General features: G+C 44.0%; 1 protein-coding gene and 1 long non-coding RNA gene across 2 annotated transcripts; one reads left to right on the top strand and one right to left on the bottom strand.

Annotated features, from left to right (window-relative positions):
- Window positions 1-4,025: 4,025 nt before the first annotated feature.
- Window positions 4,026-11,305, top strand: MMGT1 (membrane magnesium transporter 1). The gene is made up of 4 exons (XM_050964446.1): window positions 4,026-4,165; window positions 6,670-6,722; window positions 7,710-7,813; window positions 8,902-11,305. The coding sequence occupies exons 1-4, from the start codon at window positions 4,084-4,086 to the stop codon at window positions 9,062-9,064; spliced, it is 402 nt and encodes a 133-aa protein (XP_050820403.1). The 5' UTR covers window positions 4,026-4,083; the 3' UTR covers window positions 9,065-11,305.
- Window positions 11,306-13,030: 1,725 nt separating this feature from the next.
- Window positions 13,031-17,902, bottom strand: LOC127056521 (uncharacterized). Its single transcript, XR_007775841.1, has 2 exons — window positions 13,783-17,902; window positions 13,031-13,640 (listed from the first exon to the last, which is right to left on the bottom strand). It is a non-coding gene; the product is annotated as an uncharacterized LOC127056521 (long non-coding RNA).
- Between the last annotated feature and the right edge of the window lie 6,846 nt (window positions 17,903-24,748).

Below are 24,748 nucleotides of genomic sequence, written 5' to 3'. Positions count from 1 at the left end.
CGCCCAGCCCCGCCGCCAGCAGCAGCAGCAGCAGCCCCCGCCCGGGCCGGCGCTCGGCCCCGCCGCGCAGCGCCATGGCTCCCGCTCCGGCTCCGGCTCCGTCCGCAGGGCCCGGCTGGCGAGCGGGGCTCGGCGCAGGCGCCGGGGCGGGGCCGGCGGGGCAGGCCTGGGGATGCCGTGGGGGTGGGGTTAGGGGCCGCAGGGCCCGGCTGCGCCCCGGGGACCCGCTCTGCGCAGAGCCTGCCCGGCACGGGGCGGGGGTGTCACAGCCGGGGCAATCGCCCAGCCTCAGCCGCTGGCTCTCACCGGAGGAGGAGTTCGCGGGGCTCCCGGAGCCAGCTGATGGGCAGCTCTTGCTGTAGCTCCGTAACTGCCAGGAAGAAAGAGCATCCTCCGCTTCACGGCTAGCCACCGCCTGTGCTCGAAACCCCACTTGTCTAGACTCGCCCAGGAGGCTGGACCCCTGCCTCGCATCGGATAGCATCACATCAGCCTGCCACCGGTTACAAACCCTGTTCCCAACTCTGAACAAAACATGGCTTTTTCAATTGAACGTTGAGTTAATACAACTTTGAAACTTTACTATGCAGAAGAAAAATGCTGCTTTCCCTTAATTTTTTTAGTAGTTTATGTTTACCACAGTACCATACTGTGTTCTTTTGGGGGGCTCTACTGCTGCCTGATTGCATACTTCCAAGTGAGCTGTGTGCTGAGGGTGATCAGATGTCCTGATTTTATGGGGATAGTCCTGATATTTAGGAGCCTATATAAGAAAAATCCCCATTACCCCCCATCCTGATTTTTCACACTTGCTGTCTGGTCACCCTATGTGTGTTGATTAGTCAGTTCATAACTCTGGTCTTTGTATAGCTGAGGTTCTAGTGTACACCAAAACACCACAATATTTCATAAGTTCTGCAGCTTCAAAACTCAAGATGATTCCACCACCCAACACAACAGCAGTCAGTCAGAGGGGTCTAAAACACTTCTGTGTACAGTGGCATTAATGCTGTGCAGTTGTGTGATTTCCCTCCCCCCATGACAGTAGTTTTGTGTGAGCTATGTACCTTGAGCATAGGATATATGCTGATATAACCCTGACAACAGCACTGATCCTACAGGCTGGAAAGTCAAAGGTGACAAATAAGCAGGCTGGCCATTTCTCCCTATTTTGGGAAAGACAAGTGTTTCTTAAAAAGGTAAGTTCTAACATCTTAAGTGAAGGGGTTGGAGTACTGAATCCTTAACAAAGCCATCCTTTCTCTCAAATATTCATTAGAAGCTGAAGTTAAACTGGTACAGTATTAACTAAAAATGAACCAATAAAAAAACTTCAAATGGTGTGAAAAAACTTTCTCCTTTCAGTTGCTCAATACACAGACACATCCATGCATAAATACATCTCACATTAAGTTATAATACAATAAATTATAACTGTGATTGTGTTTTCTTACATTTCTGCCTGCCTTACATCTGACTGCCAAACTATTTCCTTATTCCATCACTCCAAACTCTATCCTCAGCAGCTCTCTTTTCATCAATCTGCTGGATAAACATTTCCTCCTTCTTCCCCAAATGAGGATTTCCCAAAAATTACCCCATCCCAGAGGCCCTACATGAGCGAAATCCAGTTATGGACTAGTAACAGCTTAAAAATGTGTCCTGCAGAGCTAGAAACAGGAACCTTAAATTGCTGTCAAACCCAAGTTCCACAAAGCACAAGAATGGAGAGGGAAGAAAAAGTGGATCCCTTTATTCTGGCACTCTTTGCTCTCAGAGTAAATTAGAGCAGCCTCAGGGCAGCCCTAATTTATGTTTAACTGCAACATCCCCTAGATTCCATTTAATCAAGTCAGAATAGAAAGAACAGTATCTGGCTACACACTGTCCGCAGGGATATCCACTGACTGAACGGTAGGAATGGAGAGCTACCCCGACAGCTGAAATGGTTGTTTCCTAGTGCAGACAAAGCCTGAGGCTGTATAGATGGAGGGATACAAGGAAGTCCCATTCAAATGATTAAAAACTCTAAAACAATCCTTAAGTGGTTTTTAGAACATACATGACATGTAGAGCATGATGCGGTGCAGAATAATTTTATCAGCTCTCATTTTTTATGTTCTGCATAATTTGCTCATGGCTTCACCCCTTGTAATGCACTCATCCCAAACTCATGCTAACAAAACCTTTCTCCCATGCCATCATGTATTCCACATAGATTACATATATAATATATTCCTATTTGTTTAAATATTATTTTTGTTGTAAGTATCCATTTAACTGACCTTTAAGGTATTAAAAGCAATCATTGCATTTTACGATAGGGCAAATCTTGTTAGACCATTAGAATCAACCAAATTCTATCTACTTCCTAGCTCCAATATGTTGGTTTTTGAACAAGAGGAAGAACAAATTTAACAATCTTCTGTCCTCACCCCCTCAGTGACAAGCTACTCTAATTAGTGTTTCTTTAGAAAAGACTACAAATCTAATCCTGCACTCTGCACAGCTAGAACTCCCATTGATTTAATAGGGCTATGTATGCAGAGACAACAAAGCAGACATGTACCTACAAGGATACATTTATCCAAGTGGGAGATAAAAGGTAGCCCCAAGAAGTTCTCATAACTAATTTCAAATTTGATTAGGATGAAATTATAATTCAGAAAAGTGTGGGTTTTACAAAAAAAAAGATTTGCTCCAGATTATTAATTGTAAGACAGTCTGAATTATGAGAGAAGTCAGGGAAACAGGAGATGGCATTTTTAATGTCTGGCTATTTCTTAACACAATCACATCACTCTCATAGCCATCTTCTTAAACCTCCGGTTCACAAAATCTCCATAATCCTTTACCAGTCCCCATAACTGTCTGTTTTTTCTTTTAATATCAGAACAAAACTAATGAGGGAGGGCAAAGTGCTACCATCTCCCCTGAGGAAACAGTTGAGAGAAGACAAAGTGAGTTTTTCACCCACAAAAACGTATGCCCAAATAAATGTTAGTCTTTAAGGTGTCACCAGACTCCTTGTTGTTTTTGTGGATACAGAGGAACACAGCTAACCCCGGTTGTAGAGAGAAACTGTCAAATAATCATTGGTTTGTGCATAGAAAATGGGAGAAACTGGAGGATCAAAAATGAATACACATTAACATGTTGTGTCTGTGATTAAAGTGGGATAAAGGTGTGGATGATCATGCACTGGGAGTAGAAGATGAATGCTTGTGGGACAACCATCCTATCCTGTAGGGCTGGGGTAAAAGCCTATTGTACCTGCCTGGGCATTGCCTGCCAGATGGCTGCTTCCATGCCTTTTAGGCAAACACGAGCTTAAAAAACAACCGCACATCAGGCTGCCAGCCCCCAAGTAGCAACTTCTGTGGGCCACCTGGAGAAGCGGTTCAGAGCCAGAGGTGCACTCAGTTTGGGGGGTGTTATCCCTAGTGCCTGTGTCACAACCCCCCTGTCCAGCACTGTTCTGCAGAGGCGCCCAGGACGTGGGGACCCAACTCTCCTCTCGCCCCCCACCCCGCAGCGATCGGTCCCGGGCCCAGCCTGCGGCCCCCGCGTGCAGACAGCCGGGCCGCGCTGGTTCGGAGGCGGGGAGAAGCGGCTCCCGGGGCGGCAGAAGGCGGCCAGGGGCTGCCGGGGCAGCGCAGAACCCTCGTCCGCAGCGGGGCCAGGCGGGTACAGCGCGGAGCCGAGGCCCTACGAGGGGCGGCCTCGGACTCTGCCCCCGGGAGCGGGCCCCGCAGGCCGCCCCCATCTTAGGGGGTGCTGCAAGCCAGGAGCAGCATCCTCTGCGCGCGCCACCACCCCTGGGCTAGGAAGGCGCATGCGCAGCAGTGCCAACCCAACCCAGTACTGCCCCTTGTGCTCCACCCCTCGACCTATGACCCTACCCCCCCGCCGCTTAGCTCTCTTGGCCCCGCCTCTCGACCTATGGCCCTTCCCGTCTCTCCTATCACCGTCGGCCTTGTGGTCCCGCTCAGTGGTGACGCCATCTCCGTGCGCCGGTGGCGTTGCGGGCGCCCCTGGCGGTGGCCGGCCGGGCTGCGGAGGGGAGGGTGTCCGTGGGGGACAATGGCGGCCGCCTCGCTGTGGAAGGGGCTGGTGGGGATCGGACTCTTCGCCTTGGCCCACGCGGCCTTCTCCGCTGCGCAGCGTGAGTGAGCGGGGCCCCGCGCGGTCACCCCGTCCCCGGGCCGGCAATGCCGCGGGCAAGGGTCCGGGGCGGGGGAGAGGGGCAGCTGCCCGGGGCGGGGGCAGGTAGCAGGACTGAAAGTGGGGGGCTCGTACCCCCATCGCCACCCTCCCCCACACTCACTACGCGGGCAGCAGGGGACGTGGGGGGCGGCTTGTGGGGAGAGCAGGGGATGCGGGGGGGCCTGGAGGAGGATGAATCTGGGTGCCGGAATCGAGCTGACGGGGTGAGATCTGGCATGCAGGAGCTGGGCCAGGGTGATAGTGGGAGTCAGGATGACAAGCGGGGGTGGGGTAGAGTTAATGAAGAGGGGAGAGAGGTTCAGGAGGGGAGTAGAGGGCCACGTTGTTATTGAGGTGTCACTGGACCTCAAGCTATTTGCATTTCCAGAAGTGGGCTGGGGCAAGGGAAGGTTGGGGGGAATACAGCACCGAGTATATATATAATTACAGCTCAGAGTCCATTTTAATATATTCTGTGCAGGAAAAGATTTTGTAGAATGTAGCTAATCTCTTTTTAGTGCGTTTTACATGTTTGTTTAATAGATGTCATTAATATGTTTAAAGCAAAATAGTATCAGTTCTCCAAAAATGCTTGCTTATGCAGTCCAAGATCCAATTATTTTTTCTGATCACTAATCCAGGACTCTTGCTTGGAAAAGTTACTGTTCCCTGAAAACATTTATTCTGCTCTATTAAAATGGTTTTATCTTGGTAGATGGCAAACCTGAATATTACATACTTCTGATGACTAGCTATGATTATCTTTGTAATTCCAAGTTTTCAATTTCTTTAAAATACTGTTTTTCAATACTGGTGGGTTTTTGAGACACCAGATGCTAAAACCATCTCAGAATTGAGGCGGGGAGATAGAGGAACATGCCAACAACTAGTATTATATGATTTAAAGGTTGAGTATTTTTCCAACTGCCCGTGCTAGAAGCAAACACTATTTAACCTTGATGGTTTGTGAGGCATTAAAGCTTGAAGCTACCATTTGTGAGTGCTGCATTAGTTCCTTGGCGCAGCAATGCATTTGGAGTACTAGTCAGCGTCTGACCACAGCAACTGCTACAGTGCAGTTTCCACGCCGTGGCAAGAGAACCATTTTTCCAAGAGTATTTGAAGATGCTAGAGAGAATGGCCACATTATTTCAACCCTCAGTGCACAGTGGATCAAATTCAGCCCTGGTATAAGTGGGTGTATCTCCCAGTGACTAAGATGGAGTAAACCATTTAGGATGATGTTTATAATTCAGAAAAAGGTGATATCCTTTAGCACCCAGAGTTATCTGAATATTATAACAGATTGTTAATGCAAAATATGCTTTTAAAATTCCACACTACACACACCTGAATAGAATGAAAAATAATTAACAGTAATGAGCTACATTTCTACCTGTTATGTCTTAGTGGATGTCAGTAGAATTAGACTAGTAAGTATAACGTTTACAAATAATTCCTCAACGATCCTTCTCTACACACAGTTCTAGTACCTCAATGGGTTATAGCCAACCCCTCTGGAAAGTGTACCCATTTTTGAAGAATTCTGTAAGAGATTTGTGCTTCGTGTGCAATAGTATTCCATGTACATATTCTATACAATGCCCTAAGGCTGTACTAGAAGGAATAATTTAATAAATTTAGTAGTCTGCTGCCAAAGTAGTAAAGCAATTCCTGATTGTCTTGTGCAGAAACATGCTCTTCCGTTTACTAGTTATGATGACCAATTTAGACAAGTTCAATAGGGAACAGTGGCTATATATATTGCAGTAAAATAGAACATCTAATGCAGGGGTCGGCAACCTTTCAGAAGTAGTGTGCCGAGTCTTCATTCATTCACTCTAATTAAAGGTTTTGCATGCCGGTAATACATTTTAATGTTTTTAGAAGGTCTCTTTCTATAAGTCTATAATATACAGTATAACTAAGCTGTTGTATGTAAAGTAAATAAGGTTTGAAAAATGTTTAAGAAGCGTCATTTAAAATTAAATTAAAATGCAGAGCCCCCCAGACCAGGACCCAGGCAGTGTGAGTGCCACTGAAAATCAGCTCGCATGCCGCCTTTGGCACGCGTGTCATAGGTTGCCTACCCCTGATCAAATGCTTTCTGCTGAAGTAGCTTTGTGATGATCCTGGCTGCACTACAGTTTGAGTAGCAGTATCTGGCATTCATAGAGAATTCTTCTTGCATATGCGTGCTCCATCATCAGCCCTTTTCCACCCTCTTCTCTCTTATGCAGAAAGAAGATTAAAATTATTGCTGAAATTATTTATCAAGGCAGGTTTGGAAGATCAGATATGCTGTCTGAGGAAGCAAATGTGGAAACAAGATTAAAAATGGCAGAGTTACTGGGAACTAATAGTCCATGGCATTATACATAGAAACCCAAACACTCCTCGAATTTATATTGATTTGCCTTATTACAAAAAAAATTAACTTACCTGTATATCTTTACCTTATAGATCGTTCCTATATGAGATTAACAGAAAAGGAAGATGAAACATTACCGATAGATGTAAGTTATACATTTTCATTGTGTTTGGAAGATTTAAGACTAATAATATAGTTTGGTCTCTTGCTTTCGTTCCTGTTCATTTTTTTAAATTTGAATAATTGAATTTTAATCATATAATCTTTCAAGTTCTCATTCTGCCTGAGAATGTTTCACCTACCAGTCTTAATGTCCAGTAATGCGTTACAGCTCTTACAAAGAGCGTTTGCAAATCAAAATAAGCCCTGACTTCCTTCTACTTCTTTAGAACTATTGGTGAAATATCTCCTCCAGGAAGTCCATGGCTTCTGTTATTAGAACTTGGAAAATCCTTGCATAAGTCTCCTATACCCTGCAGCATAAACACCTGCCTCCCTCTGGCTTTTGTTGGCTGACATTTGTTTATTCAATGCTATTGTGTTTTGCCATTATCCCAGCACAACTTGTTTCATTTACTTCAATTTTCTTATTTCTGATTTTAATTATATCTTAATTTCTTGGTTGACCAATAAGAAAACTATGTGCAGAAGTGGACTTCAGAGGTCATGCCCAATTGTCATCCTTGTTGACAGTGTTATGGAGGTTACATACTTTGTCAGAGTACTAGATTCTTCCCGTTAAAGCAGCAATTTGAGTGCACAGAACAGTGATTCTGAATGCTGTGAGGAATACAGAATCTGCCTGAAGAACTCTGCTTGGCAGCTTGATCTAGTTCGGAGGGTACAGGGTGGGTGCTAGGAAATCCCCCATCTGTTCCTGCTTCTGCTCTTGACTTGCAGTGCTACATGGGCAAGCTACTTAATCCTTGTGCCTCGATTTCCTCCCCCCACTAAAACGGGGATACAATTATTTGCCCCGTTTCCTAGATCTCTGGTTGAAAAATGCGTAAGTGCTTATTGTGTAAGGCAACTGTGAGCAAAACAAAGCATAAAAGATGAGAATTTTGTACAAGGGTTCTCGTACATGGTTTAGCAACCTCTGTGTGGTGTATTGTATCTCTCTCTTTTGCAGATAGTTCTTCAAACACTGTTGGCCTTTGCAGTTACGTGTTATGGAATAGTACATATTGCAGGAGAATTTAAAGACATGGATGCCACTTCAGAACTAAAAAATAAGTATGTTGGGGTTCTTTCTGTTCATTAACACTCTTTTTCCTGTTGCTCTATAAATAAACTCAGCATGTCCGGTAAAATAGCAGCCCCAGAAATGTTCTCCTTTTTAGCTCACACCTTCTTGACAACCTGCTGTAAGCGTGATGCTGGGAAGGACAGGCAGAGCCAGGAAGCCACCACACAATGTCTGGCTGTGAGATGTAGCGTTCTAGATAGGATGAGGCTACAGCAGTGACTGGGACACTTTCTGCCCTTCCTTGGCTCCTTCCCTGGCCTCCTAAAAACCCACCTCAGAGTTGGAGTAGTGGAGTGAGCAGGTGAGGAATAGGGAGATATGAGGTTACAGAACTACTCCTGTCCAGTGGTCTCAGCAGGGGACTGGGAGGAAGAAGCTCTTACCTCCAACCATCTCTGCCTCAGTTTTCACATCAGTAAATAGGGCTAACACGTACCCCTCCGAAGGGTGTTGATGACAAATTAGTTAAATGCTATAGAAGTGCTGAATTGAATTGTATGAATCTATGAAGGGTTTTGAATTAAATTTTGAGCTGAATAGGAAATCAGATGGGCAGAAAACCTTCTCCTATAGAGAGTAGTCTGAATAATATGGGTCAAGTAAATCCATGAAAGAGGCAGTATAAGGAGGCCTGAATGTGAAGTGCTAAGAAGTGAGAGAGAATTAAGGGCACTCAGCATTATTCGCACAGAGGCATGAATGTGGATTTTGGCTGAGGCAAGGTCAAAGGGAGGAGGAATTTGGGTGATATTTTGTGGATAATTATTAACACTTGTACATAAGGAAGCTGTAGAAGGGAGAGTGAAGTTTATTAATGATGTGGGTGTTTTCTGTATGCTGAACAATCAGCATATCTATATCTCTCTAACACTAGCATCTTGTCTGTAAAATTCTTAATGTTTGTGTTATGGCATAGGGAATTTGGGTAAGATCTAGAGGCTTGGCACCCCTGCCATTTGGTAACAGCACTTACTTATTTTTCAGTCTAAAAATCTGGTGTTTCCAAGAGTGACTTTCATTAAATAATCAATCATTCTAAAGCCACATTAATTTCATTTTTCATGTTTATTTAAAGGACATTTGACACATTAAGGAACCATCCATCTTTTTACGTATTTAATCATCGTGGTAGAGTATTATTCCAGCCTCCAGATAGAGTGAATTCTTCTTCAAACCAAGATGTTTTGTCATCCAGCGCGTCACTGAAATTACGAAAACTTGAACCTCTGCGCCGTTAAGATTTTTACAGATTATAATAGAACAGGACACTGAGATGTAATACTGGAGTTTGGGGTGTAAACACTTTTTTTAATTTCTGGAGCAGTATTTATATTGACCTTCCAGACTTTATAAAAAATATATATATATATATAACTAAGGACCTTCTTTGTACACTGTTAATGAAAATGACTGAATTGTGACTTGGCAATGGAGTGTAAGTTATTGCTACAATTATGCTGTGAAACATCTTTGAACTTTCATATATTAAACAATGTTGCGGTTGATTTTTTCATTTAAAACTATTCCTATCCTTAAGAAAAGGCAAATAAGTTTTTATTGCAATGAATATTGTTTGAAAAGGGAATGCTTTCATGCTATTTATTTTCTTGTTTGCTTGCATTACCCTTTATACAAGTCCTTCAGAAACAGTGGGTGCACTGCAGCATGAAAAGATAGAGAGGAGAGGAAGCTTTCTGTCTCCTGTTCCTAGAAAGTCTAAGATGCACCTTTTGGTGTATGTTTGTGAAACTCAAAAGAATGCTTTCATTCTTACAATGCTAGAAAAAAGTGGTTATGTCTGACAGGTTTTTTAACTCTTTGTTATCAAGTTATTGCTTTCTAGTTCTCCTCCTGTTTAAAAGTAGATTCTCTCTTCCTCCTCCCAAAATTATTGGGGACTCTACATCTGCTATATGTAGGGGGAGATGGCTTGCTTCTTTTTGGATAATCTAATATGTTCAGCTTGTTTATTCACTGTATGTGTATTGCTCTCTTTGCTTGTGTATACAGGAACATTCATGAAATGGCTTAGTAGTTTTTCAGTACCATAAATGGCACCAGAAACTAGATTCTCTTTCATGCATTCTGAGAAACAGTTTTCATAAGTATTAAGACAAATATTCATTTTAACACATTGTAGGTGTTTTCCAATAATAAGGTGCTATAGGGATTAGCACAGGAAAGGGGGCAAAGCATGCATGGTATAACTATCCCTGGCACTAGCCCCGAAGCATCAAATTAAGCTAACAAAACTGTTACCTCTGAGCCATTAGCTGACTTAAGAGAACAGTTTTGAGGGCACACATTCTTAAAACTTGACATAGCCTTTAACGGTTATGGGTTTCTATTTTTTTTTAAGGTTGTTTTTACTGTTAAACTGCGTCCAGCTCTGGCATTTCCCATTGGTAACTGAAAGCTTCTCTTCTGCTTCCATGACGTAGCTAAGACCCTGTGCATTGAGTGAGATGCTTTACGGGTACACCTAGATTTCTGTGTATTCCCCCTTGAAGATTTCTCACCTCAGCATACAAGTCAGCCTTTTTACCCTACCATATTTGTATCTTTAAAAATCTGTTTTATTCAATTCAGCAATCTGAAAGTTCAAAGGTAAAAAGTGTAGGAAAAGACCATGGAAAACTAAGCACTTTCTACCAGCCCATCCTATTGCCGGGGACCTCAGAGATGAGAGCAGCAGTATGGATGGTTGCTCTGAGTAGTTTGATTTTCACTTTAGGTTGGTTCAATATTCAGAGGGGTATTCTGATCATTTAAGTGTTAATCTCCAATCCACTGAGCTAGTTCCTAAAGTGCATTGGCGCTACTTCCTTGGGAGCTACAAATAAGCTTGATTAACTGATAGCTGCTACCATGAAAGGCCTCATGCTGCCCTGTTAACTTAAAACCTCCATTGTCAAGTACAGCGCCAGTGTACGAGGAGAGGATTGCTTTTTGCCGTGGTGGGGTATGTGGAAGAAATGGATGCAGACTTATGCCTAAGCCAGCGTGACTCTTGCTAGCTCTGGAGAAGCAAAAGTGGGATCGGAAACAGAATGAGGTTCTCATGCCATTGGATTAATGACAAAAGAGGTGAAGAAAGACGGCAAGAGCCATGTAACCAGCCTAGCAGACTGATACTTCAATTGTGTTTGGCAGTGTACTATTTGCATAATGTCTTGTAGAGCAGGGCTGCTCACCTATTAATTTCTAGGGAGGCCATGTTCATGCTCCTATAAGGCCTACTCAGTGCAAAACGCACTGCAACGTGAAATCTGGAGTCCTGCTCGGAGCAAATGTTTGTTTCTCAAGCCCTCAATGTTGCATAGTTTGAGAGCTGCAAAGCACCTTGGTGACTACATCAGGCCCGTTAACCACATGAGGAGTAGCCTTACTCTTTAGCAACAATGGTTATATCACAAAGCTGTACAAATTATTTTTTTCTTATCTTGCAATGTCCAATAAAGAACGGATATCCTTACAAAGCTTTTGGTGGTGATTTTTCTCCCAATTGTCCTGCACCTCGTCAGAGCAAGGTCAGTGAGGGTTATCAAGAAATTGTCTCACTAATAGTTCTAAAGAAATTAATAACCTTACTTTGGCTGTAGCATCTTTGCAGCGAAGTTCTTGCATGCCACTTATCCATTACTGTGTCAGATACATAAAAAGGGAATCAGACCAACACAATGTCCTGGTGGCAAAACAAGCTTTTAGGATCAGTAAATCCTTGGCCTGCATTATCTGGCTGCCTTCAACATTCCTGGTCTATATCTCAACAGCCTGAGTCATATATATTTACTCTGAGTAAAGTCTCTTCACATGTGAGTTAATACTATATATAAATAATGAGCAACCTCAGTGGAAGGCATGTACACTCAAGATCTTGTCTCCTTGGTGGCTGAGTTGAGGAAAGTCCCACCCTGTGTCCAAAGGCCAGAGATAAACACTGGTCATAAGTACGTAGTCACATCTAACTCATCGCATTCAGTAGTATTTGGAGGCTGTAAAATTAGCCAAGAAAAATATTTCAATTTGCTTAACTACAGCTTTAAACATGGTTGCAATAGAGAGCTCACTCTTCTTTGTTTACTATACTCCCTTCACTCTATTAAATCCCCTGTCTACATTCAGCACCTTAGGTACAAACACACTCCTTGGTACAGTAGTCATAAGAGGGGGCACTGCAGTGCTGTGGATTTGCTCTGGAAACCACCTATGCTGCACTGATCCCTGGGGCATTCATATGGAGGTTGCTATAGACCATTTTCTGTTCTCAAAAAGTGGCAAGGAAGCAAAACTGTGTTGCACCATCAGCAGCTTTGAGTGAGCCAAATGGAAATAGTTCCCCAGCTCATCCAAATACTTCCAGTGCCTTTACTCTTTGTATCTACTTGGCTAGTGTACATGGCGTATTTCTGCTCAAGCAGCATGCTTTATTAAATACTGCAAAAGATTAATCCCTTAAAGACGGGCCACTAATGAGCATTTCTGGGTTTTTTGGTTGTAATCTGAATCCAGACCAGCATCTGTGCTGCTGCATTATCTTTCCATCTCCCCACTATTTTATGTAGGGGCTTGGCTACACTTGAAACTCCAAAGCGCTGCCGTGGGAGCGCTCCCGCAGCAGTGCTTTGAAGTGCGAGTGTGGTCACGGCACCAGCGCTGGGAGAGAGCTCTCCCAGCGCTGCAGGTACTCCACCTCCCCGAGATTAGCTTCCAGTGCTGGGGCCCTGTTTACACTGGCGCTTTACAGCGCTGTATCTTGCAGTGCTCGGGAGGTGTTTTTTTTCACACTCCTGAGCGAGAAAGTTGCAGCGCTGTAAAGCGCCAGCGTAGCCAAGGCCTAGGTCCACATTTATCTTGGATTAAAAAAAAGGGCTTCTGCCAATCAACTGTTCCTTCAAATAACAATGGGACGTGGGCAATAGTTTCTGTGAGAAAACATTCCCGGTTCATACCCCCACTCCTCTGGTACAGGTTGTTATAGTGTATTAGTTCTAGGAAGCACAGCTGGTAGAAGTGTCTTTTCTCAAAAGATAGATCAAATAGGCCTGAACGCTTACATGTCTCTAAAATAGCCACTAATTACACTTTTTTTTGATTCCATCTCTGGTAGTCATAACTGAGACTGATTACAGTCTCTGAGAAGTCTGTAGTGTAACAGAGCTGGAACCATTTCTTCAGTGCAGGAAAACAAAAGGCAATCAGATTAATTGGTGTGGCTTTATTTTTGGTACTTGGTATGTTTCCCCCTCCACCCGAGCTGTATTCCATTTTCCCAGAGCAGTGTTTAGATCTGTGAGATGGGTATTAGACTCTTACCAAAGATGTGACACTTAATAAGAGACTATTTACATGTAAGCAGGTGCCACAAATGACTTCTCAATCTGAAGTGCTCCTGCACTGTTAATTTTTACTATCTTGTGCCAGGTGGAAGGGCCATTCAAGTTCAACCCATTCCTGAATTCACTTCACTGCCTCTTCTCCATATCTATGAGGGAAGAACCCTACAACCCAAGCCTCTGACCTAGTACTTTAGCCAGGGACCTCAAAATTCTCACAGGGTTTACAGTCTCTCAGGGCTTCCATCCTGCAGAGAATTTGTTTGCCCTTTTTGGTGGTTGGAATCCATGCAGGAGCAGTTCAGCCTCAGAAAACAGCAGCTAAGAATGACTGAGCCCTGCCAACCACAGTGCAGCTTCACCATTGCTGGGGCACAGGCACCCTAGGAGTCAGCATCCTCCCCTTCTTCAAAGGGGCAGGGAGAGCTGCAGCTGCCTTGTCACCACTAGTCAGTGCCTCTAGTGACCCCAAAAGGACCTGCAGGGAAAGTGGAGGTGAGATATTTTGAATGTGAAAACAAGCAGAAAACCTGTACCTGCTCCCTGCATTATGATGCAGCCCTGAGGGCACAAGTTACTTTACTTTGCCTTGCAGTTCACACTGAAGCCTCTCAACTCACCCAGGATGACAGCAGGGGAAGAAGACTCCAGTCCTTAGTCACTTAACACAGGGCTCTGGTCCGATTCACTCCTACACTGTTTTATTCACAGATGCAACGTCATTTTTAAAAAGCTGGAAGGAAACAAAAACTAAATCCTCAGCAAGTTAATTAGTTTTGTGTCCTGGGAGCTTAAATCCTTCTTCCACCCAAGAAAGGAAAATGAGAGTTCAAGAATTAAACATCCAGGCGAGTGGAAGGGCTAGAAATACTACCTGATTTCTGTTAGGCACAGCAGCTGCCTGGTTACAGATTGGGCAACGTACAGTTGTCTATCAGGAGACTATCAGGACAACTTTAGAAGCACAGGGAAAGGACAACTCCCCACATCTCAGCATCCTCTGAGATGTCCGTCCCCAGACCTTAACAGGACAAGAGGGTTTATTTTACATAATTACTCACTTTTTAAACATAGCAGCATAATCTTAGCTACAGTTCACACCATAGTGCCAGCAAGCTCCAAATAGCCCACCCGGCGCGACAGCTCTGATTCAAAGTTGAGTCTGAAATGGAGCTGGAAATGTCCACTACAAAACCGCACAGTAAAGACTCAGCAGTTGGGTATTTTACCTGGGGCCAGGTTGAAACACATTATTAGTCCCAGTCAGGCTTTTTGACTTACTATATCAAAATTGGCCAACTTCTGAGGTTTGCCAGCTGAGCCTAAGGCAGAGAGCCATCCCTTTTAATCTGTGCAGACAGACAATGAAAGGGGCGTTCCTGGAATTTTGAAATAACCACAGAAACTCAGGCTTACACAACAGCCGATGAAGCAACGTGAGAGCAAATTCCAGCCAAGCACAACTCCCAGCACCTCTGCCAAAGGCAGGCTCCCTTTCAGCTCACATGACAGAGCTGCTGCCTGATCTGAGTCTCTGTGAGGTGGATGCTGGACTTATTATTGGGTGTCCTTGACTCAGTACTGAGGAACTGAGATCAGAGCTGTGCTGTCCTATGGCACTAATGCCCTGCAGCCTGATTGGCCCTTGACATTCAGACGGTTATGTTACAATACAAAGTGGGAGGCAGAGTACTACCAGATCAGACTGTTCACCCACCTTGTGCTGGTGTACATGACCCCTCATGGGAAAATCCAGCCCCTAGAGCCTTGGTCCAGTTTGCACTGGCTCTGGGATGGATCTTGTGAGGAAAGGCTTTTCTTGGGTGGTTCGGATAGCTAGGGGGATCTTCCCAAGATAATAACAGGGTGTCTGTCACCGCCCATCCAGGCAGGCGAAAGGTGAGTCAAATCGGGTATATATGGGAAGGATAAATACCAATAGGTTGTGAACTTTACAATAGTTTTCTGAAGTTACAGGAATTCTCCTTTCATGCCTATCGTACAGCATCCCAACGTCTGAATGCCTCTCTCCCCTTCCAAAGCTCAGACATGCTAAACAAGAGGGCACACAAGCTGGAGCCTGACAGCGTCCCTCCATTAGGACATTCCCCAAGAGAAAAGGTCCACCGATCACTGCCCTCTGGTTCCTGCCCAGGTTCCAAAAGGGCATGAAAGCATTTGGCCATTTCTTGGTAGACCAAGTAATATTGGCCTGAGCTCCTGACCTCTCTCCATTGCCCTGTGGAGGTCACTAACCAGACCAACACTGGCATATCCAAGAGGAGAGGGATCCAATCCTCCTGAAGGGAGGTTAGTGACTGGGCAGTAAGTAGTTAACTCAGACAAGCACAGCCAGGCCGCACAGTGTTTATGGGTCACCAGCCACTTGCCCTTCTTCCTTAGCAACGGACCAGGCACTCCCCACCAGCTGTCATCCAGCAGGATGTCAAATACCTCCCAAACGTTGCTGCTAGTGTGCTGGATCAAAGTACCTTGACTTGCTTTTAGGGCAGCAGACTGGGTGCAGAGAATGCAGTGAGCATTTAGTCTGAGTTGCACGCTGCTGCCACTATGTCAGTGAACAAACTGGAAACAAAATTGGCGTTCTACAAAATCCCGGTCGATTTAAAACCGCCATCCCCTGGAAGAGCTTTTTGCATTGAAACAAAAAGGTTAAGGCAGATCGATTTCAGCTTCTCAAGGATTTCCACTATACATTCCTATGTTTTAACGCCAGACCAAAAAGCCCCCAAACTAGCAAAATATAATTTAGGTGGTTTTTAAAATAGATTTGCCGGGGCTGAGAAATTTCAAGTGTGCTTGGGCAGCGACTTGCACTGGTGACCAGAAGTGGATTTAAAATCAAGATGCATCTAAAGTGCAGATGCCCAGAAGGTTTTTAAAATTCCTTTAGGGCTCCCTGCTTCTCTCTGTACCCTCCCCACCCTTCTGTAGCTAATGACTGCCATTCTGCATCCCAGACCTGGTCTATGCGAGGTGTAATTAACTGCATTACTTCAAACCCTGAGTGTAGACATGGCGTTCTGGTGTCGAAAAGTGACTTGCACTGATGGCAGCTAAAACCCAGTTTGAAACCTGCACTGGAGTAAGCAGAATGTGAAGCCAGGGTTAGCTGCAAGACTCTTAGTGTAAGCTACAACTGTGCAAAAGCCCACAAACAGTACAGAGAAGGTGTCAGTCTACTGGCTGAGACACCAGGAAAGGGGAAACAGACATGCTCTCACGGTGGCACGGTACAGTGGGTAGACCAGTGGGCTAGGAATCAGGAGACTTGGGTTCTAATCTCAGCTCTGCCACAAACCTTGTATGTGACCTGGGGCAAGTCACTTCCCTGCTCTTTGCTTGTTCCCCTCCCAGTTCCAGGGGGGAAACATAGCTCAGTGGTTTGCACATTGGCCTGCTAAACCCCCAGATGTGAGCTCAGCCCTTGAGGGGACCATTTAGGGATCTGGGGCAAAAATCTATCTGGGGATTGCTCCTGCTTTGAGCAGGGGGTTGGACTAGATACCTCCCGAGGTCCCTTCCAACCCTGATATTCTGATGGTGAATGCTGCTCCACACTGCTCCCAAAGAGCAAGGAAATAGGTGCAACAATGGTATCAATTTTCCGGCCTGGCAACGGACAGTGCTCCCTTAAGGCCAGCTCCGAGGCTAGGAATAAATCCTAATGCGCAAGAAGTGAAAAACAACCCAGTCCAGACAGATTTTCATTACTGCTCACCAGACAAGCTTAACTGCAGAGTAAGTTTCCTGAGTGCATCAGCCGAACAGCAGCACGTCTGCTGTGAGGCCAATGCTGACCTGCCACCTTCTTTTGGAAGTGTCATGCAACAGCAGAACTGGACAATCTGCCTGCCCGCGTTGCTGTTTTATTCTCTTGGTTGCACTGTACTCAGCTGAGGGTGCTCGATACTGCACTAATGGCAAAGCACATATGGCTGATTATGGATGTACTCTTGCCGACGTGCATCATAGTGCACAATTGACTGCCCCTGTGCCTTTGAAAGACACCGCCACAGAACAAGTAAGGAGAGAACAGTGGCTAGAGAAGAGGCCAGAGTCCTGGCTTCTGTGTTCTATTATAAGCTCTGCCACTGGCATGGGGCATGACCATAGGCAAGTCCCTTCTCATCTCACAGGGTGCCATGAGACTGTCTATAAACGCACTACTTTCAAAAAGAATTGATTGCGGAAAAGTGAAAACTGCCTTTTTCCCCCTTATTCCATAAGCAACCAGAGAGCCAGGCTGCAGTTGGACAGGTCACTTAAAAATAAAAAAAATTAAGGGTGCCCGCTGTGTACTGAGGAATGTAATACATTGCAAAGCTTGGGAAATAGCTAGTGAAGAACCCATAGGATTTTCCATGGCAGGAATCTTGCTATTGTGCAGCTGCATTGTAATACTCACACGCAGCAGATGTTTTCAGCACTTTTAATCTTAGTGTGGGTTTCTTTAAAAACAAACAAACAAACAAAGCTTCCCTGTCCTGAAGCATCTCTTGACCCTGACGAACTCCAATACACAGACTAGCAGTTTGGCACAGGTCAGCCAGCAACTAGACAATGTAATGAATGCTGATCAACATAATCACACTCAGCATAGTCTGAAACCTATGTAAAAACAAGCAACAACCCCAAACTTTACCATTATCCTCCGACATTAAAAACCACATTCCACTACTGAGAGAAAAGGTATTTTCACACCTCTAACCAAAAGCCAGCTCCCTGCAGCCACACCCCCTCTCAGCGTAAAGTCAGTTGGACAGCTCCACAACTGAATCCCTCTGTATGGAAAAGCTGAGCCCACCAGCCTGCTCCGAATAGCGTTTAATGACTACGAAGACAGCAGCTACGGAGCAAATGGGTCACAGCTTGGGGGCGGGGGGAAGCTTTTCCAGATCAGACTGTCTCACAACAGTGGACCTATTTCCAAGACCGCTGGGAGAAAACAGCAAAGGAGACACCCCAGCCTAACACACATGAGAAAGTTAGCACTTGACAATCAAGCTTCAATATCCCTGTGAGCTAGGCAAATATTTTACAAATGGGGACACACAATGTGCTTCTCTGCATGAGGATGTTTTCACTTGGCAGCAAACATGTATTGCTTCCATATTGGTTTTATAGAAATGATTTTAATGCAGCATAGCAAGTTAAGGCATTTACATAGGTTGCCATAATTTTAAATAGTTTTTTTTTTTTAAGAACGTATTTAATTTGGGAAGCATAAAGGTGCAGCTCCACCTGGTAGATGAAAAGTTCAGAATCTGGCCACGGTCTTAGTTCTGATGCAGCCTGTACTTGGCTTCGTAAGAAAGCTAGTGCTCATCTCAGCAGGGGGGAAAAGCTTTTGGCGCACACCATGTGTGGTTTATTTGTTTAACAAAAAGGAACTCTTCAAGGGGCAATACCCACTAAAAACTAGTCTGCAGCCTGACTAGCAAATAGCTACATTGCACTGCAGTAAATCTGTGTACCTGCAGTGGGAAACATCCGACTCACTTTTGCAATACTACCTATGATGCTGTTGTAATTCTGAGTTTTACTAAGTGGCCAAGTTGTGTACATTTGACTACACAGCCCTGGAAATAGACGGTGAAATCAGAGAAATGGTTTCAAAAACCTTATCTAAAATAAGCCGCTACTCTGAAAAGTCCCCATGTTAAAACTGTAAACTTGCATGAGTGATCTCAGATGCATAAACATACAAATCACATAAGTATGATTGTGTGCCACATGGCTTAAGGAGAAGAGGGAGGTTCAGCTGCAAAAAGGGGCCAGGCCTGAAGTTGAGAGGGAAATCCTTACTCGTGTTTGTCAATGTCAGTCAAACCTAGGACTTTCAACACCAAAACCCCACTGGCTTCTGTTGCTTGCATTCATGGAAAGAAAAAAAACTTTAACAGCGATAATAAAGGTGCGCAGTCACTGGGACCAGCTTCTCGAGGAGACATGATTGCATGCACTAGGCCAGTGCATGTTTTTCATTTTGTTTTGACTGCTTAGTGTCAAAGTTGAAGTGCTCTCACTAAACGTATCTTGACCACAGGGGATGTATGGAGTACCGTGGGTTATTTATGCTTTTACATTTAACATTGTACGTGAGCTAGGGAAATGTGGTCTAGATATAATCATCATAAGGTGGTTGCACAACTGATTGAAAGGCTGTATCCAATGACTAATCATCAATAGTCTGCTGTCAAACTGGGAGGATATATCAAGTGTGGTTTCACAGGGGTCTGTGTTGGGTCCAATACTATTCAATTTCATTAATAGTTTGGATGATGGAATGGAGAGTATGCTTATAAAATCTGCAGACACTATAGTGCTGGGAGTGGTCGCAAGCACTTTGGAAGACAGGATTAGAATCCAGGGTGATCTTGATAAATTGGAGCATTGGTCTGAAATTAACAAGATGAAATTCAATAAAGTAATGCACCTAAGAAGGAAAAATCAAATGCACAACTACAAAATGGGGAATAATTATCCAGGCAGCAGTACTGCAGAAGAGGATCTGGAGGTTATTGATGGCTTATATTTGTGATGTGCAAAACACAAATGTCACATCTATTAACAGGAGTGTCAGATGTAAGACACAGAAGGCAATCATTCTGCTCTACTCAGCACTGGCGAGGCCTGAGCTGGAGTAGTGTGTCCAATTTTGGGCAGCACACATTAAGAAAGATGTGAACAAATTGGAGAGAGAGAGAGTCTAGAGGAGACTAATGAAAATAAGAGGTTTGGAAAACCTGATTGATGAAGGTTGAAAGAATTAGGTATGTTTAGTCTAGAGAAGAGAAGACTGAGGGAGACATTTTAAGTCTTCAAATCTTATCTATGTCTGCTCAGTGTAGGACAAATAGTGATTGGCTCCGTTTGCAACACAAGATTGAGATTAGATATTAGGGAAAAAAATCTAACTCTAAAGGATCGTTAGATACTGGCATGTGTTACCTAGGGAGGTTATGAAATCCCCGTCATTGGAGGTTTTTAGGAACAGCTTGGACAAACATCTGTCAGCAATGGTCCTGGTTTACTTGGTCCTGCCTCAGCGCAGGCAGCTGGACTGGTTCCTTCCCGCCCTACATTTCCCACCTTTCAGCCCTAGTTATGGAAGGGCTAGCAAGGTGCCAGGGGATGCTGGGATTTTAAGCAGACCTGCAATGACCAAGGTTAGATGACAATTAAAATGCTAGCAGTCATGTAGAGCGTTGTCTGTTCACTAGGGCTTCTGCCATTACCGTCCCTGTTGGAGCTGAATCAGTAGTCGCAACAGCGAGAACTTTACGAATATTTCCTGGCACAGACAGAGTAAGTGGTGAAGTGACTTGCCCAAGATAACACACAGTAGTTTTTAAGAGGGTGTCAAACGTGTGATTGCTAAGTTTTCCATGCTCTCCCCACTCCCTTCTCAGATCATCCCTAGACCAAGCTGCTCTCGATTAGGCTTAGCCATACGTTTATGGATAAAACAGCACCAGCAGCAACGTTAAAAACTAAATATGATTTGGACAGAGTTGTTCATCAAAACAATCTGCCTGTATGGTTTCCTAATCCATTGCAGACAGATTTTATTTTTTAAATAGTGCTCTAAGTCGCCCACCCAGGTAAATCTGCAGCATGGTCCCAACTGGCTGATAAACATGGGGCACTACAACCATTTTGTGCCTTAGCCATGCGCGAAAATTTTCTCAAAACAAGGTTATAACCGGTAGCATTAACAGGGCCAGGAAAACTCTGTCCTGAACACATTGCTTTTCCAGACTACCCACTGCTGCAGGCATCACACTCACACATTTAGGTCCAAGAATTAGCTGGTATGTTTTATTTTTAAAGAACATTCTAAATAGGCAAGAGCACTTTAAGCTGGAAAAAAGCTTTACAACAGCTGCTTTTCCTGACCCAAAGACTCAAACAAGAGTTGCAGCACTGCTGTACCAACTATGACGGGGAAGGAAGATCAGTACAAAGGCTGTCAGTGGAAGGTTTCACGGTAAAAATAAAACAAGTGATCTCATTTGAGCGGGAAAAAGGAAAAGCAGAGATATGGTTGGGTGACAGGCTAATGGAAGGAGTAGTTTCCATTACCAATTGCATTTGCCCTTTATCAAGGCTGCATTGCTAATCTGAAATTGTTTGGAATATCACATCCTTCCTTCCTTGCAATGAAGGACAGGGGTAATGAAATTGTAAATGGCAGTAAAGCGGATCCAGGTGTGAAACTCCCTCTATCCTTGGCCATAGGGCCAATGTCGCAGGACAAGAATGCTACCTTTCTCCATTTCAGTTAGAATTAAGTCCTTTCCTACAGGCACTGAATTAGCATTGTTCTACATCAGTAGGCTGAACATTTCCATCAACTCCCTCCTTTTACAAAGCCTGCCTACACTGTTCTTTCCCGTCTCCATCTGCAGGCCTTCCTTTGGCATGGTGTTCGGTGTGTCACCTTCAGGAGAGGTGGGCTGGCAGGCTCTTCACGACGAGGAGTCTATTTACAATGCACATTTCCCTAAGGTGTTGCCATTGCGTTGGCTGGTAGCAAACGCTACAGTTAAATGTACCGATTGGTTTCCATGCATTTTCGCTTGTTCCTAACTTTGAAAGAGAGAGTCCTCTTCTGCACTGAAGCTTTCCAGGGAATTATTTTTTAAGTACGGAGGTAGTCCCCATCAGCCATTTTTGAATCAAGAGGGTGCAGGGAAGGACAGAAGAGAGGATGCACTATTTCCACCCCATTGCTTCAAGATGCAGAAAGCTCACCGATGCTGGACTTTTGATAGTTCAAGCTTAACATACTGGTGGGTCCCTCAGGTGAGGAGCAAGGCCTTCGCTCAGTTTAATACAGACAGTTATGGGCATTTGAAAATGCCATTTGGGCATGGGCAATAGCAAATTCTAATTGTACAAATGCATACTGTGCTTGTTAGGTTTGTCTATAAGTGCCCAGATTATGACCAGCAGTGGTAGGTGAGTGTCAGCAGGTGCCTGGTCCCCGTGAGCAGAACTGAAGACATTTTTGCTTGTCTCCTTGGGTGGGGAAAAAAAATGTAGGCGCTAAAGGATGTAAAAAAGTTAATGTACCACTGAGAGTGCACATTAAAGCAAGAAGTCAGGGAACGCAAAAAGATACATGAAGAAAAGTAGGCTCCAAAACACTGAACAGCCCATTGGTATACTCACGCAGCAACAGTAAGCTATACACTTACACAATCTGGCCAAACTGTATCGTGTTTCAAGGTGTGTGTATTTAACGATGTGGCAAAGCTAGCAGACCTTTCACGTTTCACTTTAACAGCGCAACCTTGCATTCATCAACCTAGCAAAGGACTCACCAAGGAAGCACTTGTGGATTTCAGAAGCCCATTTCCTTACTACATATATAGGTTAGCAGTCCCGGGCAGCGTCCTGATCCTTTCTTTGGGGACTATCATAACGTTGCACGGAGACACAGTCTACATAGGCAGACAAAGTACTGGTTTCTCTAGGATGCAGCTGCTGCTTTTGGAGTCACGTACTCTACTTGTAATGAATGGCCAGAGCCTAGAATGAGCTTTCTAACGGTCCCAATTGCATTCAGCAGTCAAATACCCAGTGTGAAGCTTGGGGTTATATTTGTCTTGTGGATCTCCTTTCTGTGCTCTGCAACATTATTTATTCTTCTTACAGAGTCTTAAGTTGTTCCACTAATATTTTCCCCACATATTTCCCCCCCCCACTGTGGGATTTTCATGGCTGACAGGCAGACTGGGCTTTTAGATAAGCACTGCCTTTTATTTCTCTAAACACTCCGGAATTCATCTAGCTGGTTGTCCTGGAGTTACACTCAGTTCATGACACAGCTGAGGCCATGTGTATTTTGGATGCCTGGTTCAAATGAACTTCTCCTACTTTACCATTAGTCTACAAGACTCTCATTAGCAGAATTTACCTGATTTTAACAAGAACTCTTCTCCTTTAACCTTTCCATCCATATCAACTTGTACTTGGTTAAAAAAAAAAAAATTCGTCTCTCCCTGCCATTTACAACTTACTAAGCTAGTCAAAAATAACAAGACATATATATTGTTCACTTGGTCAGGCACAAGATTCCAAATCAGTCTGAACAAAGTTAAAAAGCAGAAAGACCACCTTAATGTGGCCATCTCTTGTCAAGGTAAACAAACACAAACTATGCAATATGAATCAATAGCTTCACTCCCTCTGGGGCACCTGGCACTGGCCACTGTCGGGAGACAGATACTGAGATAGATGGACCTTTGGTCTGACCCGGTACAGCCGTTCTTATGTTTCCCTTTATCTTATTAAAAATATAGGTTGCTGTCTTTTGAAATGGGTAGAAGAGTTTAATGATCTTAATTAAAGGGCCATAGAGGCAGGCTCACTGCTCTTAATGACTAATCCCATGGGTATTTTGCTTGACAGATCAGATATTTTAAATTCAGGGCCTTGACTTTATTTCTGACCATGATATTAGGAACTGAAGTCTTCTGAAAACAGACAACCTTCTGTAACGGATCCTGAAGAGATGCACTTGCACCATTTTGAGAGCCATGAGGTAGTATTTAAGCATACATCCAGTTACTGTTATCACAAGGTATGTGTGAAAATAAGCCCTTTATTATCTTATACCACAGTGAAGGCTCGCTCCTGGTGGATTTGTCTCATCGTTGATATTTTTATGGCAGGGTCTGACCGCAAACCTGCAACTTTCAGAGGCAGATGAGGAAGACTCTTTCTGTTAAGGGGGGAGGAAGGGAACTCTTTGCTTGTAGCCAAGTATAGCCTTGCCAGCTGAAATCCATTTTCCTTCACATTCTACCTGGATGGCCAGATTCCAAAGTATACTTCTATTGCAAGATAAAAGCTTGTGGATACTTAAGATGATCTCTTCTTCAGTCCTTTCTTCAAAACACAACCATTGCAGATGGGATTGCTTGAAGTTGGTTTGGTTCCTACTTTATAATATTAACCAAATATTTACTAGGTCCTTTGTCGTACAAGCCACCTACTATTGGCACATAACTGGTAGTTTATCTCTCCTCTTTTTTTTTTTAAGCCTAATTGACTGTAGGTGTTGCAGTCATCTTGGTCCATCTGTTTTGTATTCACAAAAAAAAGTGATGTTCTTTTGTCCAAATTTGTTCTTTAAAGCTTGACAGTCAACTTACAGCACAGCCATTTATGAATGAAATGGGGAAGATATTAATTTTGATAAGTGAGGTCTTGGATAAGCAGGGGACTTCCTAATGCATTTAATACATGTCCCAGGACACAACCTTACATTGGATAAGCCAATTTTTCTTACAGACGTTTTGCTAATTCTAATTGGATTGTACAGAGAATTCTTTCAAACTGAAAATGTTGGGAAGTATACAAATTCAGCAGCTATTTCCATGATCTGTGACTGAGGGAGAAACGAATTTATGGATAGTGTTGCTGTGCTATTTACACTCAGTTCTTACTCGCTCAGTTACAATGATCTGCTGAAACATTACTATTTTTCTGTTTGTACCAGCCAGAGGATCCAACACTTATTTCTAAAGACTCCTCAGTCAGATTATGCAC

Source organism: Gopherus flavomarginatus, chromosome 8 (assembly GCF_025201925.1).
Source record: "Gopherus flavomarginatus isolate rGopFla2 chromosome 8, rGopFla2.mat.asm, whole genome shotgun sequence".
NCBI lineage: Eukaryota > Metazoa > Chordata > Testudines > Testudinidae > Gopherus > Gopherus flavomarginatus.
This window is presented reverse-complemented; position numbering and strand designations above follow the sequence as displayed.

Coding starts and splice junctions, on each gene's coding strand:
- MMGT1 (XM_050964446.1), top strand. CDS start 4,084: ATGGCGGCCGCCTCGCTGTGGAAGGGGCTGGTGGGGATCGGACTCTTC. Junction 6,723..7,709: donor ATGAAACATTACCGATAGAT/GTAAGTTATACA, acceptor TCTCTTTTGCAG/ATAGTTCTTCAAACACTGTT. Junction 7,814..8,901: donor ACTTCAGAACTAAAAAATAA/GTATGTTGGGGT, acceptor GTTTATTTAAAG/GACATTTGACACATTAAGGA.